The following is a 16,092-nucleotide window of genomic DNA, read 5'->3' as shown; positions in this document are numbered from 1 at the left end:
TTGTCGTGAAGGGAAACAAAAGTGGTAGGGTTCTAACGTAGTTAAACCGAGTAGACGTGCGAAAGGACCCTTTGCTTGGAAGGCGCGACAGCAAGGGACCTTGAGGGTGCAAAGGTCACCGTCCCGTTGGCTGCAGCTCTCGCGACGCTCCTCCGAACTAACCCGAGCTTACCCGAGTCACTGCGAGGCTTCACACGAGATTCTTGGTTGGGACAGCGTTAAGTAGTGCATGCTTTCGCACTAAAATGGAGTTGGCAGACTTCCGCTTTGCCGAATTGCGAACGACTGCACCCTCCCCCTTTTCCACTACCACCTTAGCAGTTAGTTGTGTCGGTTTATGTATCGCGTTTGAGCGCTCTCAAAAAAATTGCTTCATCTCAGAAACCGTTCTGTTTATGCTTGCGCATTGAAATCTCAATGCGGTGTTTTTTTGTGAGAACACTGTTGAAGCTGTTGTAGCCTTTCTTTCTTTTTTTTCTGGAGTACCTATCTCTCCCACTTGCCTTCCATAACACCGTGCATCACCAAGCTTGGCGGCTTTCTTTTAACCCGACTGAAGTCGTCCAGTTTAGTTCCGTAGCCTCCGCGGTGGCTCAGTGGCTATGGTGCTCGGCTGCTGTCCCGAAAGACGCGGGTTCGATCCCGGCCGCGGCGGTTGAATTTCTTTGGAGGAGAAATTCGAGGCCCGTGTACTGTGCGATGTCAGTGCACGTTAAAGAACACCAGGTGGTCGAAATTTCCGGAGCCCTTCACTACGGCGGTCCTCGTAGTCAGAGTCGCTTCGGGACGTTAAAACCCGAAAAAAAAACCCATAAAACTAGTTCAGTTCAATAGATACTATTTTATTTACGGAGTGCTGTTCGGCATTCACATAGTGCTGAGAGCTGAGAAATGGTGATCTACTACTTCGTCGGAGTGTATATGCGAGGCGAATGAGAACGTAATAGGAAGCGCCCGAGGCGTTGCATGTGTTTACGGGTGAGAAAATTCGGTTGGGACGGCATGCTCAAGACAGTACATATTGGAGCTCTTTGGCAGAGGAACTTGTTCTGCAGTGAACTGAAGTCGGCAAATAATGATTTGTAATCATAATGGTTTATGGGTTTATGGGGTTTAACGTCCCCGAGCAACTCGGGCAATGAGGGACGCCGTAGTGAAGGGCTCCGGTAATTTCGACCACCCGAGATTATTCAACGTGCACTGACATCGCACGCCACACGGGCCTCTAGAACTTCTCCTCCAAAGAAATTCAACCGCTGCGGCCGGGATCGAACCCGCGTCTTTCGGGTCAGCAGCCGAGTGCCATAGCGACTGAGCCCCCGCGGCGTCTTTTTTTTTTAATGGTGATGTTCAATGCACGGAAGTTTGCCACGCTTTGATAGTCGGCAAATCTCTTCATGATCAACATAAAAAAAAAAACGTCAGGTGTTGTGTACGTCTTTCTGTCGTCCTTGGCTCCTTCTGGTAATAACGGACCATCAATTAGCCCAGGCCTTCACTCTTTACCTTCCGTGCGCATTGTCAGTGCTTTTGAAAATTAACCCACCTCGAGCACCTCTACCCGATGGCTATGTACTCGCCGCAAGCAGCACGCAGCAACAAACGGGGTGTCATCGTCGCTGTTGCGCCGTCTTCTCCGCAGAACAAGTTCACCACCCTCTCGCTGGGCTTCAAGACTGACCGGCTGACGTTGACCAAGCGCCTCGAGCTCCACCAACGGCACCGGGACATCGCCGAGGGCAACATCCAGGCCGAGCTCAAGGCCATCCGGGACCTGGCCCAGGTATACGGTCCCCGCCATCTCTTCGCGGGTGTCAGGCGGTCAGAGATCTTTCACTGTACCCGCCAATTAATAGGAGGACAACTTTATCTCGGTCAGATTATGATGATGCCTTCGAAGAGAGCTAGAGCGGGTGACGTCGCCAGTGGAGAACGTCGCCATCACCAACTTAGTGCCCTAACTCTTTCTGCGATACATGGCAAGCAGCTTTCAAAGCGCCGGTCTTTGGGCCATCACAAAGCTTTCTTTCTGAGTTCGAATCAGTCTAGATGTTCAACAAGGGGAAGCTTTGAGCCAGTTGGTCTGACATGTTGGAGAGGAGGAATAACCGCGAACTTCGACGAGACTGAAGAACGAGAAGAGGACAGGACGAACGGTTACCGCTCGTCCTGTCCTCTTCTCGTTCTTCAGTCTCGTCGAAGTTCGCGGTTATTCCTCCTCTCCAACAATCTAGATGTCTGCGTCAACGTTTGAGGCCGCTGCATACTTAGCACCCCAAACCTACCGTCGCAGCATTATTGCGCGCACGTTTTCACAGTATGTCTGCGGCGTAGCGTCCTTCTGCTTTCGAATTGGCGCCTCGATGTTAGGTGCATGAAAAGCTGATTAAAAAGTGTTGATTAAAAAGTGGTAGTTACGCAGTTAAAAATGATAGCTGAGATAACATTCGTTGGTACAATGCGCGAGGAGCCGTGCGTTATTTTCCTGTCCATGGCGACGTTTATTTTAAGTTAGCTCTATGCACGTCGGCCTTTCGTAGTTGAGAACAGGGACTGACTGGGGCAGTTTAGGCCCTAGGGAGCTACCCCACTGCAAAGCATGCGCGCTCGGTGGAAACTGCTTTAATGGCACTGCCAGTGGTAGCGGTCCTTTCATGCACGAGAAAAAGAAGATTAGTGACCATGGGCACCGTAACTGCCCCTGTGAACGGTGACCACCAGAAAGAGCCTCGTCCCCTTGCCGCAAAGGAAAGCGGTTTGAGAGAAGGTAGAACGGGTGGGATGGGTTGTGCGAAGAATCTGTGAGGTATAGAGAAGGATCAGACAAAGGATCCCTCTCCTGCCGCATTCAGACGCTGGACTCCCTGTACACGGACGACGAGCGCGTCCGCGAGGTAGTGGCCAAGATCCGCAACCACGTGGACGTCATCCAGCAGTCCACCGACCGGGTGTCCAGCCAGGCCGAGGTCTACGGGGCCGTGCAGCAGGTGCGTCTCTCTCTCTCTCCTTCCTGGCGCTGTCCTGTTGTCTCGTACTCGAGGCCTCCTGCGGTGGCTGTCGTGTTGTGCTTCAGAACACGAACGAGTTCGCGGGTTCTATTCCCGCTGTGGCAGCCTAATTTAGGTGGAGACGAAAGATGGGGGGGCTCCCGTATTCTGAATTCCTGGTTTGCGCCGACGTTAAACGAGTCGGGGCGGCTTAAATCGCTCCAGAATCTTCCACTATGACATCCCTTATGCCCGCCTGTGGCACGTAAAAATGAATTAGTCGTTCAGTTTTAACGCGGCACCGTTAAGGAGCTCGTGTCGCAGAAAGTCGGCGTCATTGACCGCGAGCGAAAAATCCCCAGTGAGGCACCCTAGGGGGCAGGTGGGCAACCTAGGTCACGTGACCTAGTGACGTCATCACAACCTGCCCAGCGGAGAGTGAGCGAACTGCGCGCTGTGGCAGGTGGCAGTTAGTGACTGATCTCGAGAGGTCGCTCGGGAAGCGCAACCTGGGCCGCACAAGCCCCATCCTATGGCAGCACGTGCCATATCGCAGGGCAGCGGCGCATCGCTTAACCGCCGCACCACCACTGCGCCAAGATTTGGTACGAGGGCCTCCCAGGGATCTACGAATGTTAAGGACAGAATGACCAACTCCGCATATAAGAGCATTAACCCGTTAAGCTATCGCGTCATACACTTAAGGCGAAGGTTAAGTGTCCGCTCCAACTTTTTGGCCCGATTTTGCGCCTTCAAACTGTACGAGGCATCATCGACAGTAAGCGCTGTGATAACTCGTTACAAGTTATCGGCTCGCTGCTGTTGTACCGTGTGCGTGCGGGACCGCATCTTCCCGCCATAGCACGTCACTCATGGTGACCAACGCACGTGGTCGCGAAGTCCAGCTACTACCAGTGCAAAGCTTTCAGCGCAGTCCAAAGATGAACGCTCTCGCGTTCATTCAGGCCTCGCAGTTATAATACTGGGATCGAGCTTAGGACCGTGGTGACGCGATTTCGTCTCTATTCTTATCGTTTGTTGTGGGTCACCTGATCCCGCGCCCCAGCTGAGGTAGGCATTTGCTTACACCTTTATTTTTTTTTTGTTAGTCACTGTTATATTCATCGTATATATCTTCGCTTTCACGGACACGCCGCCTGCAGAACTCAGGCTCCTAGGTGTATTCTTCCTTTCGCTGTGGCGCTAATGAGGGTCCCAAACAGCGACAACTATAGGCCTCGTTAGTCTCATTAAGACAGGCGGAGGCCTGACCTGTCATCTCGGGCTCCGATACCATTCGCGATTCCCTCACCTGCGCGACGTAAATGGATTGCTGAGTGCGTATAATCGGCTTGATCCATCCGCGCGAGAGAGCCGATCTTGGTGAAAGGAAGGCCAGCTGATCTGATTTTTGCGAGCTGTTAAGAGCACCGATCCAAGTTTTTTAGGCGTTCCGCTTCTTTCGCTTGTAGATGCGAGTGCTGAAAAGCTGCCTCAGTTTTTCTTGGTTGGGGAAAACATCCCCGGAAAGTAGACAGTAACTGTGGCGGTATTGTCCGACTGGTGTCGAGCCCCCTCCGTTTTGTGCAGTTGGGATTATTTTCCCCTTGGTGCTTCGAAGACAGTGTATTTCCTAGCTCAGGTGAATAGACTCGTATTTCCGCTCGGCTGGGCTTCATAGCTAACGATTCATCTCCCATACTTGAAGGAATAGCTTGGGGTCGACGGGGCCGAGAGTTGGGGTCGACGGGGCCGAGAGTTGGGGTCGACGGGGCCGAGAGTTGGGGTCGATGGGGCCGAGAGTTGGGGTCGACGGGGCCGAGAGTTGGGGTCGACGGGGCCGAGAGTTGGGGTCGACGGGGCCGAGAGTTGGGGTCGACGGGGCCGAGAGTTGGGGTCGACGGGGCCGAGAGTTGGGGTCGACGGGGCCGAGAGTTGGCGTCTGCCGTGCCGAGAGTTGGCGTCTGCCGTGCCGAGTGTTGGGGTCGACGGTGCCGAGAATTGGGGTCGACGGTGCCGAGAATTGGGGTCTGCCGTACCGAGTGTTGGGGTGGACCGTGCCAAGTGTTGGGGTGGGGTGGACAGTGCCAAGAGTCGGCCGAGAGTGCCCGTAGTTGGCTTTCAGAGTAGTTGGCGAAGCTCCGCAGCCGCACGATGTAGCCGACATCCTAAATTTGCACTAGTGTGCTGTCACATTGAAACAGCTTCGGTGCTTAACACGGTGTTATCTCGTTCTAACTTTTAACACACTAACTTCGGCAGCCTTGCGAGTGAACTTTGAAGCCTAACTCTAAAACAAGCGCGCCAAACATGCCTCGTCGTTTCACCGAAGCCATGACCCTGTCCTGCGGAGCTTTCGTGAGTATGCCCGCTCTCTGGAGGTGTTACCCCCCGAGTGTTTCGTGCACGCGCACGTGTGAGTTTTTTTCTGTCCTCGAGACGGCAGCGCGGCGTCAACCACGCTTCACCGTCCCAGGAGGAGCGCATGAGCAGGGCCTTCGAGGTGATGGTGGCGCACGTGGAGAACCTCAAGCGGGCCTCCGAGAGGGAGCACCGGGAGCTCGAGGAAGCCCGCAAGCTGCTGCTCGACCACCAGCTCCACGACGTGGCCAACGCCACGCCCGCCAAGGTGCGCCCCCCAACGACTTCAACGACGACGCTTCTCACGCTTTTGCCGCCGGGGGAAAACACGCGTCCCTACGCACGCCCTGCTTGCATCGTTCGTCGCACCAGCTTGTCGCCGTGCACGCTTCTCCGCCTTGTGGCCGTTCCGCGCTGCAATGGACTGGCCGCCAGCATTTGCTTGCGTTAAGCGCGTAGAGTCGCGCTCACGTGCAATGCGCTGCTGAGACCACATTGGCGACCGCCGCCATTGCGATGATGAAATGCGTCCGCCGTTGATTGCAGGTTAAATCTATTTCTTGTAGTCACGAGCTGTGGACACAGTGGTTCGAACGCTTTCAAACGACGTTTACGGTGTTTCGCTCTGTTTCCAACTACTGTGGCTGTTTTGTTTGGCTTATTGGGATTTAACGTCCCAAAGAGATGGCTAATTGGGGTTTAACGTCCCAAAGCGACTCAGGCTATGAGGGACGCCGTAGTGCTCCGGAAATTTCGACCACCTGGGGTTCTTTAGCGTGCACTGGCATCGCACCACCACGGTGGCTCAGTGGTTGTGGTGCTCGGCTGCTGACCCGAAAGACGCGGATTCGATCCCGGCCGCGGCGGCCGAATTTCGATGGAGGCGAAATTCTAGAAGCCCGTGTACTGTGCGATGTCAGTGTACGTCAAATCTCCCCGAGTGGCCGAAATTATTCCGGAACCCTCCACTGCGGCGTCCCTCGTAGCCTGAGTCGCTTTGGGACGTTAAACCCCCAGAAACCATCAATTTTGGCTGCAGTCGGATACAAGTCAAGAAAAAAGCGGCTTTTCCCTGTCAAAGGTCCCTCTTCCAGCTAGTGGCGTCGGCCTATACTTGGGAACCTGCTAGCATTAGTAGCGGGACAATCCAGAGAGTTGTGTGGCAGTGCAGACAGGGGACCACCCCCTTTTATCTGCCACTCCCTGCATTGTCACGCAGGCAGGTTCATGAGGATCGGCCGATGCCATTGGCTGGAAGGCGGTCCTTTGATTGAGGAAAGGCGCTTTTTTCTTGAATTATATCCGACAGCAGCTGTAGCGTAGGCCGGCCGCACTTCGAACCCGGATCTTTCCTGTATTAGAAAACGCCCAGTTGAGGACAAATCTTTGTGGCGGTCCCACTTTTTTTTTTCTTTCGCGTTGGTTATGTGGTCGCTCTCTGTGGTCGAAGCGCGCATTCAGCGCCCGCGTTGCATCCTTAAAGCTGCCTGCTCCTGAGCGCTGTGCATTCTCTGGCTGCTTACTTTCAGCTTTTCGTTTTCGGTTGTTTTTTTTCCCTGCTCGCCTCATCTAGCAGCGTAGTGCTTCACCGCCTTTTGGCCTGCCCCCGCAGAACTTCTCCACGGCTGCCGCCATACACGCCGCCTTAGTCGTCGTGCACTGCTTACACCCTCGCTGCAATGTGCATGGTGCGGTCGCTTGTCTCTGCTGTGTTGCGCATGTGCTATAGGTGTACGTAGAACTTGGAGTGTGACGTGTATCGTGTCCTGCTCTGGCTTTGTAAGTGAACTATATAGTGCCGTACTTTGTAGCCCTTTCTCGTTTCGTTTTCCCCATTCGTTTGGTCGTGACCTCAGTCGTGACTGAAAGCGATGGGGGGGGGGGCATCAAGCAACCAATCACGGTCACGGCCGGTCTAGACCTGGCATTACCGCTAGCCACCCTGCATCCGCCGCACCTAGTTCTGCCGTGTCATAGGGACCGTGTTTTTCCCAGCCGGTCGCACTTCTAGGTGTGTCAGTCGCGTAGTCGGATCCGGTCCATCGGTGCGGCAAGGACGTTGCCCGCGTTTCTGCGATTAACTATGGTGTCACCCCTTATCAGCATGGTCTGTAGACTGTCTGCAGACTTCTTAGAGGCTAAATTGCTTTCCTTTATATATTTCCTTTTATCAATTTATAGCCTATATTTATAGCCTATTCACTGTCTATAGAAAAAAGTGTACTAAAAGTGTCTGGCCATAAATCTACATACAGATTGAGCCGCCGCGGTGGCTCAGGGGTTACGGTGCTCGGCTGCTGACCCGAAACACGTGGTTTTGATACCGGCCGCTGCGGTCGAATTTCGACGGAGGCGAAATTCTAGAGGCCCGTGTACTGTGCGATGTCAGTTGCACGTTAAAGAACCCCAGGCGGTCGAAATTTCCGGAGCCCTTCACTGCGGCGTCCCTCATAGGCTGGGTCGCTTTGGGACTTTAAGCCCCCACAAACCAAACCATAAATTCATATGTCTGTAGAGTGTCTGTAGGATTTGTATTGCCTATAGACGAGCGCAAAGGCATGGTCTGAAGGAAGTCTATAGTCTTTAAGCAAAATGTACGGAGAGTCTATAGACTGTGTAAAGAGATTTTTGTCAGTGATAACAGGGGTGTTTCTGTGACAAACAGCTTGACGTCATCCCCCGCGGTCGACGTCACTGGTAGCAGCGATCAGTGGCAAAGGACCAAACGAAAGGAAAGCGAAACGCTACAAAATATGACCCCCTCCCTTGTGTTTGGTGTGGCTCTTGCTGTTATTAGTGCGTGCGTGTAGAGCTGTAGAAATTTTCGCTGTGCGTGATTCGCCGAGCGAGCGCGCACTCTCTGATGCCTCCTTGCTTTCCTAATACTGGCTGCAGCTGCTGCTTCCGCTGGCGCGGATGTGAGCGTTTCTCACGGGCCCTGATCTTGCCTTGCGGCTTCTATGCCGTCTCAACGCCCGCTCGCCGCGACATTGACTGCGTACGCGCTTCCGCTAAGCGCTGCGAAAGCGTGTGCGCGCAAGATATGCGACTACACGGGTAATAGGCTGCGCCCGCGGCGGTTTTGTCGCGTCGCCAGAGCGTACACCCCCCCCCCCCCCCCCCCCCCCCCCTACACTGTCCTGCAATCTGTTGGCACCGGCTTGGAAGCCACACGTGGTGCAACTAGGGTGCTTCTGACTGCGCACGACAAAAAATAATTAAAAAGAAGTCGTGCTGGTTTGGAACACCCACGTATCTGACACTCTTCGGTGCTCAGCTATTATTCACGTGAACGCCATAAGAGACTTTTAGAATGGGGCGACGCTGTCGGTTAGGGGCGTGTGCACATGTGCAGTGTGTGGTAGATCTGGGGAAACAGTTGAACACCTCATACTCAAATGTGACGGTATCCATCGAGATGTCGATGCAGGCAGGCACAGTCACTCTTCCTGAGGCCCTATGGTTTAGAGATAACAGTGGTCATGTAAATAAATCTGCAGTGGAAGTTAGCAAAAGGCGATTGGAGGATTGGTGGGTGAAAAGCAGAGATGTGGCATAAGGTTAGGAGTGTAGGAAACCGTAGTGAAATAAGATAGGGAATCTTAATGAGAATTGACAACACAGTTGAACAAAAAGCTGAGCATGGTGGCAATTGCAGCACCCCGTTTCAAAGAGGGCGCTCCTATCCATCCATCCATGGGAAAATAACCGGAGGAAGGGGCGTTATTGTCCCGAGTCTGTGCACTGCCCCTCCACACCCCCCCCCTCCCCCCCTCCCTCCGTCTATGCCCCTAACCGATAGCGTCACTGTATTCTAAATATCTTTGCAGTCTATCACATAGTAACCAACCTAAATGGTTTTATGCGATATACGAAGGGACACTCCCGGACTAAGTTTTGTTTTTATGCGTGACAAAGGGACAAAGCTGTTTTTTATGCGTGACGAAGGGGCGACCGGCCTGTTTCTATGCGTGACGAGGGGGACGTGCCCCGTAAGAATAGACTGCATGGGAGTGACCGCGCTCCAGTTTTGCTGGTGGCAGCTGCATCTTCCCTGTCAGTGGGGGGAAAAAATCCGGCGGGGAGTATAACTGGCGTCTCGCTGGTGGCGTACCTTTTAGCTGGTTAGCTGATAATTTACTCCGGGTCGCATGGTCTTGTCCCTCCAGTGACGCTTCTTCACAGCGTGAGGGAAACGGCCGGGATGACTTTCGTGCAGCTTAGCCCTTATTACTGCGTTCTGCGATGAAGGCTTAATCTAAATCCTCGGTCATGAGTGGCGTGGGACTTCTTTTTTAATGTCCGTGGCTGGTACGGGCACCAGACCGAGAACTGCAATTCCCACACGCACTGTAGCGGCTACTCTCCGCTTCTAGGCTGCATGTGTGCATGCGCGTCACCTTGCCGTTATGGAGTACGTCTATCGCCAGTATTAACGGAATTGATACTTGACGGGTTACAAGTTCGAAAACACAGCTTTTTTTGGTGGTGGCCATGTGGTTCGTTGAGGGCGGGCTTCGCGATTGGTTCTTCCTTTACTTTCTTTTTTTAAGTGCACATGTGATTCTTGGGCGATCATACTTGCTTGCGTAACAGCGCCGCTGCCGCTGTTGTGACTGTAGAGAGCGTCGATTTGATTGGACGTTGGCTGTGTCGTATTGAGTTGTGTGCCGTATTGAGTTGTGTGTTGTATCGAATGACTTTTATTAGCTGTTTAGTCGAAAATTGTGTGTATCGAATGCAGCATGCGGGGTTAAGGGGTTTTTTTTCTGCACCGTGATTTTAGCGCACACCGTAGCGTAGAGCATGCAGGCTTGGTGGCCACCTTTTCAGTGCATGCGTCCCCCGCCTTCACGTCGACGAACTGCGCAGTGCTCGCTAGGGTGCCGTTTAGATTTCGGGGCCGTAGATACCCAAGCGTCACAGGTATAATACCGGCCCAATATTTGAACTTGATGGTTTCACTCTCTGGTCCTTGGTAGGGCCGGCATTTGCCCATACATTTCCAATGTTGGGCCAATTTGCCGGGCTGCTGGACTCTTTCTACGGCAATTGGTGAGCGTCGTTTCGCTATTCCGCCTCGTATGGTAAGGCCTTGGGCGATGGATGGAGGCCGAGCTTTGTTGGGAGGTGGGTTCCCACGACGCTGCTACTCATAAATGGTATAGGGTCCGTTACGACGCATTCCCATGGTCTAATACCAGGTCCCGGTTCCTTTAAATAAGAACAGGGATAGGGGTGGCTGTGGCAGCTAACGCACATTAAGGCGAAAGCGTTTAATGCCTCAAACTGTCGTGACCAAGGGATGTTAGCAAATGTGTCCGCGTTTCGGCGTCACTACTTAAAGAAACTGTGTTGAGGCTGGGAATCGAACCAGGGCCATTGGCACTTGAAGTGGAGACGCTACATATCCGCCATGAAGGCTCAGGGTTTGTGCATGAATAAAGGCGCATGTAGTGAATGCATGGGTTTCATAAATAAAATAAAAAAATGAAAATTAAAAGAAACAAAAATAATAGAAAACCAACAAACAAATAAATAAAGAAGAGAATAAATAGATAAATAAATCAAATTAAAAAAATCAGTGCGCCAGGAAAGGCTTTCGCCTTGCAGCGCTTTAGAAAGCCAAAGTGCCCCCTGAATTTTTACGCGTCAAGGGCTCGCCGTTGTGCCTCCTGCGCATGCGCTATCGCCGTACCAACGAGATAGCCTGGCTAAATCTCTTCGGACTGCGCGTTATCGTAATTGCTCCTTTATTATTGCTTAAGACCCTCGTCCTTGGCGGTTAAATTTATTATTGCGCGGCAACTGCACACCCCCTTCGGTGCGCCGTTCAGGGTCTCCCTTTCTAAGCGTGGCGTCGATATAGCGGCCCCAGCTTTTCGAGCACGTGTCAGCCGCGTCTCCTGTGCGAGAAAAAATGCGTCCTTGCTATCTATTTCTTTGGTTGTTTGCGTATTCTTTTTGTTCTCGGCGGTTCTTGTTAACTGCGGCCGTTTCTTTTTATTTTTTTCCCCGCGGTCTGTTCCTCGGAGGAGACGACGGCGAGAACCGGACGAGAAGTCTCCAGAATGTGCGCCGTCGCCGCAACGCAGGATGTACCGCTTATCTGAGCCGCGCGGTTGCCGGTGATGATGACCTTGGCGCGGCCGCTATAGTAAGCGGCCGCCGCCGTCGCACGCTGCTTGCGCGCCGTTTGTGGTGCGTGATCTGCTTTTCCGATGCCGGCTCTTTGTAGCTTCGCTGCGCCCTAGCTTCTCGTCGCACGGTGCAAAGGAGGCAGAGCTAGAAACAGAGTGCAGAGGAAGACATCAGGTCCTCTGTGCTTTGGATAATGTTGCGATTCTGCGCCCCTTTCTTTCTGGACGAAGTTTTAGTGCGATAGCGTTATAGGCCGCGGTCTGCAGAAAGTCCGTTGTGGGCGTTGTCGCCGTCCGCGTTGTGAGCGAGACATCACGGACGTGGTTTTTGGCAGGTGGGGGTTCCCTGAGAGCAGCCTAGAAAGGGGGGGGGGGGGACGCCTAGGCCACGTGACCTTGCGGCGGCGTGAATTCCCCAACACGCTGCAGATAGTTGCTTTCCAAGTCGCAGTTCGCCATTTCTTCGTCCAGTGCTCGTTGCCGAGGCTCTGTGCCTCGTGGTATTTATGTAGATCTTGCTGTGACGTCACGCTAAACGATGCCACCTGGTCCCGAGAATTTTGAGAAACCGAAACTATGGTGTAGAATGCTTTTGTAGGCTATGGTGCCTTGAAGGAACACTAATGAAAAGAAGCTTCGTCCAATTATTGTTATCAGTAAAAATTGATCCTCGTGCTCCTTTGCCTACGTTGACATTTGTCCAGCAGCGAAAGACGCGTTTATCGCCGAGGAAGCCTGATTTTAAAATGTTCCCTTTTGTCGATTCGAACTCGCGACGTCATTACAGAAAAGGACGTGTTTCCACTGTTTTGAAGTGAATGGCGGTGTAGCGTAGCCTCCGTGATCCGCGCGTAAAAATGGGATGTAGACTCCCATTTTACTTGCGAAATCGGCCGGTGATGGCGCTACCTGTATTTCATTTTTTTTGCTTTTTCTAGCTTATAAAAGTTACATTTTCGGTGAAAGCGGTATCTTCCTGATTAGAACTTAGGTTGCATGCAAAATACGGAAGCAAAGCAACTCGACCGTTATTTTTGTAACTGTCTAAAAAAATATTTTTGTTGCTTCAATTTTTTTCCTTGAAATTATAGGCAGGTGCTGCTACGCCTGCGCGGCATGCATGTTTTGTTGCTTGAATGCCATAGACATTTCGCCGCGCTCCAGTTGTCCATCGAGCTGAGGCCGCAGTAGCGGAAAGCATGGACCTCGACGGGTTTTGGCTGCGCCTTTGAGAAATTTTGCGAAATTTTTGTCGTCGTTACTCGTGTGCACTTGGTGGCATGGCATCCTCCTGGGATGCATGTGTGGTCGATGGTGGGCTCTGGGTTACTAACAATTGGTAGAGCCTTCAGTGCTTTCCAAAAGGGCACGCCTCGGGCATCATCAGTGCATCCACGATCATCGCTTCACCCTCTACTAAACTGCCTGGGTTGCGGTCCCTCCTTCTGGAATGACCAACACTTCCTTCAGGACGACACTGGCAGCTTTTTTCTTTTTCCCCTGCCTACGGCCGTGAGGTTTGGACTGAGCGGTACCAGCATAGTTCATTCCGGTTTTGTGCACTACCCATTCTGCAGTCATTTACACCACCTGAAACTGAGCTCCTCAGTTATGCCTTGATGCAGTAGGGCCATTTACCTTATTCATTCATATTATGCTTAAGCATCATACATAAAATGTGTGTTAACGTTAAGGACATTACCCTTCTTAAAGGGTACCAATATTCAACCTTGTATTAGTCACATAAAATGTTTTGGTAGTTGGCATACTGTTGCTTTGAGTGACACCTCACGGCCCTAGGCTTCTCTCTGGCCCGTCTGTTCTTCCCGGAAGTTGTGCGGCATGTCCTGCTACTCAACACTTGTCCACTGAACGCGAGTGATAAAACAAGGCGATGGCCTCCTGTCTTCTCTCCTCCAGGATGCTCGTCGAAGGGCCAGCGTCGCTTGCTTCCGCCGACCGTCGGGAGACGACTCGCGTGGCAACCTTGTCTACCTCGTAAGCCTCTTCCAAAACAAACGCAGAAATGGTGGCTGTACATATACATTGCCAGCGTTCCCTCCCTGTCCAGCTTCTCGAACACATGTAGTTGTGCTTCTTTGTTGTTTTCACGCCGGTTGCTGTGTACCAGTCACTGCTGCTTTCCTGGGATCCCCGTCGCACACTTTGTGTGCTGGTATATGGCTTCCTTCACACTGGTCTCTAGTTAAGGCCACACCTCCCCTCCCCGACATTCCTCATGGCTGAGGCTGCCTCTCTCACTTTCCTTTAAGTGCTGCCATTGGTGACGGACTCGGCGTCACTCTTTGTAGCTCCTTTGATGTGCGTCACCTCATCCTAGATCTTCTAGCATTGTTTCTTGTCCCCCGCCCCGTGTTTGCGGGTCCTTCACTTCAAACCTCTTTGTTGTCCTGGCGGAAGATGGAGACCTCAGTCATGCACAAGCTTTCTTGAAGTTCCAGAACACTAACCCCTTGCTTTTAATCACAAACCTTTTCCCTGCTCGTAGTTTTTTGTTGCCAGAGTAAGCATTGCCAGACGGCCATGTCTTGTAGCCCTTAGGAGAAAGGGGCGATACTCAGATTGGATGGCCGAGATATTCACTGTATTTCTTTGTAATATGGTCTTCACACCTTCTGCAGCCTTCTGATAGAATCTATTGCCTTCCTATAGAGATTTCCCTTTGTATGTTCAAAGTGCATAGACCTCTCTGCTCGTGCTGTCCGTAGTAGAAAGTATGTGTCTGTCTGACTTAAAGAACAGAAAAATGTGTATCTCGGCCCCTGTTCAAGCTGTTTTGTGTGCGCTCTCTGTCCTGCTGCTCTCCCGTCACCTTCGTGCGGGGGTCCTTGAGAACTAACTATCAGTAGTCTCCAGTAACCATTCCCCTCCAGCCCTAATGCGTTCCCGGTGCCACTGCCGCCCTGTTCCTGTGAATTCCTTGACCTCCTAGATGCACCCTTTTCGCTGCCACTTCCGAATATGTTTGTTTCCTCGATATCTTCTGTGTCGCCTTCTTAGACCCGTGTCCTTTGAGTCTCATGTTCCTCCCAAGTCTGCCTTCTCTACTTGGATCCTGTAGGTGCACTATCCCCGCCACTTCCAATGCCTCTCTACCTGAGTGGATTTGGTAGTGAACTTCAGAAGAAAAAATCAGCCCAAAATAAAATATGCCTTGCCCTGCCCGCTGCGCCTCAATATCTTGGGCTGCCAAAGTGAATGAAGAAGATCAAGGTCACATTGGCGCATGGCAACCTATTAGTGTGTCACCTGTTGGGCGTTACCTTAGTTGTTTTATGTTATCTGCATGCCAAGTGTATATAGCGCTGAGCGTATTCACTTCTAAATTTGTCCGCATTAATTCAGCTCCCTACTTGCCTATAGGAACGATGTGCCTTCGGCAAATGGGGTTTCTCGAGGTAACCGGTGAGGTAATAAGCTTCGGAAGCCTGCAGGGGGAGCCCCAACGATGAAAATATGGTTCGTCTTTAGCATGACGTTTGTATGACAACTCGAACCGCCGATACGCGCGTGCTCAGAAATTACGGTCTTTCCTTTCTCTATGACGACTTGGCACTTGCGTTTCTTTTTGTTCTTTGTTTTTTAGTGGCGAAGTTGCTGAGGCCCGCTCCTACCACTCACTCATGCTCACTCACTCTTTGAGGCCTGGAGCCAGATTAAGAAAATGAAGGCTCGGGCATGCTTTCGACCGAAATTGATCACGATGTAGAGTGTGTGTTGCCTTCACGGTCTTCTTGGCCATGATTAGCCCGGAGAACTTTCCGTCTGCTGACTTGAGTCGGTAGCCTTTTCTTACGGGCGCGCCTGTAATTGCCGCCCGCGAGTCACGGTGCGCCGTAATCGACGGAGCACGACGCGTGATTCAGGCGCTGTCGGCGAAACGGGCGGGGCAGTTGATTTGCTGGAAACTATGCAGCGCGCGTTTCTCGAGGCTGTCCTCCTGTGCACCACCCGCTCTCGTTTTCCCTTATTATACGTACGCACATCGAACCCTATACTGTGCAGCGTGTGTGCTGCTGTTCCTCTCATTTGTGCGTCTTTGTCTTGCTCCCCACACGCTGCTCTCAGACGCCCAAGGGCATCCTTCGGATGCCTAGGAAGTGAAACGGTAAGTGGAGCTGGTAGGTTCCTACGATGGCCGTTACGTGGTGCTACTGTACTCGCGGTCAGCTTTCTGTGGCTCTGCAGCCAATGCTAGGCAGGAAAGGGAAGAAGACGGGCCTTTCTCTCCTGAAAACTGGAGGACCGTAGCGCAAGTGTCATTCTGCAGCAGAATGTATAGTCCTGAAGGCGATGGGGACGAGGCCAACGAGTTCACGGAAGAGGATCAAGCCCTCTCAACGCGTTTAACTGGCCGGACTAATTGGCGCAGTGATGCAGCACAGTGACAAAGGCCAGTCTTCTTCCCATTCCTCCTTAGCCTTTGCTGCAGAGCAACAGAAAGTTGACCGCGAGTGTAGGCATCATAGAAGTGTCATTTGTACGCCGCCCCATGCGAGCCAGTTCGGGACGTAGCGTTGGTAGACGAATGTGATTCCTCGTTTCACGCTTAGGGGAAAGACTGATCGTGTTCTCTTCCTACG

General features: G+C 52.3%; 1 protein-coding gene across 12 annotated transcripts in view; it reads left to right on the top strand.

Moving 5' to 3' along the window:
* The window catches only part of LOC149330440 (uncharacterized), a 225,259-nt gene that overhangs the window by 193,385 nt on the left and 15,782 nt on the right, over window positions 1-16,092 (top strand). For 9 of the 12 annotated variants that reach the window (XM_089560998.1, XM_089561002.1, XM_089561007.1 and 6 more), the window contains exons 29-32: window positions 1,643-1,783; window positions 2,853-2,987; window positions 5,464-5,616; window positions 13,409-13,486. In XM_089560998.1, coding sequence (XP_089417124.1) covers window positions 1,643-1,783; window positions 2,853-2,987; window positions 5,464-5,616; window positions 13,409-13,486 — 507 coding nt within the window. Of the gene's footprint in view, window positions 1-1,642; window positions 1,784-2,852; window positions 2,988-5,463; window positions 5,617-13,408; window positions 13,487-15,577; window positions 15,618-16,092 lie in introns of all 12 variants that reach the window. The other 3 variants (XM_089561009.1, XM_089561005.1, XM_089561008.1) reach the window with 3 other exon arrangements.

This window comes from Amblyomma mixtum, chromosome 9 (genome assembly GCF_055824585.1).
Source record: "Amblyomma mixtum isolate Tamu chromosome 9, ASM5582458v1, whole genome shotgun sequence".
Taxonomy (NCBI): Eukaryota; Metazoa; Arthropoda; class Arachnida; order Ixodida; family Ixodidae; genus Amblyomma; species Amblyomma mixtum.
The sequence above is the reverse complement of the archived record's forward strand: the minus strand, read 5'-3'. Positions and strand labels throughout refer to the sequence as shown.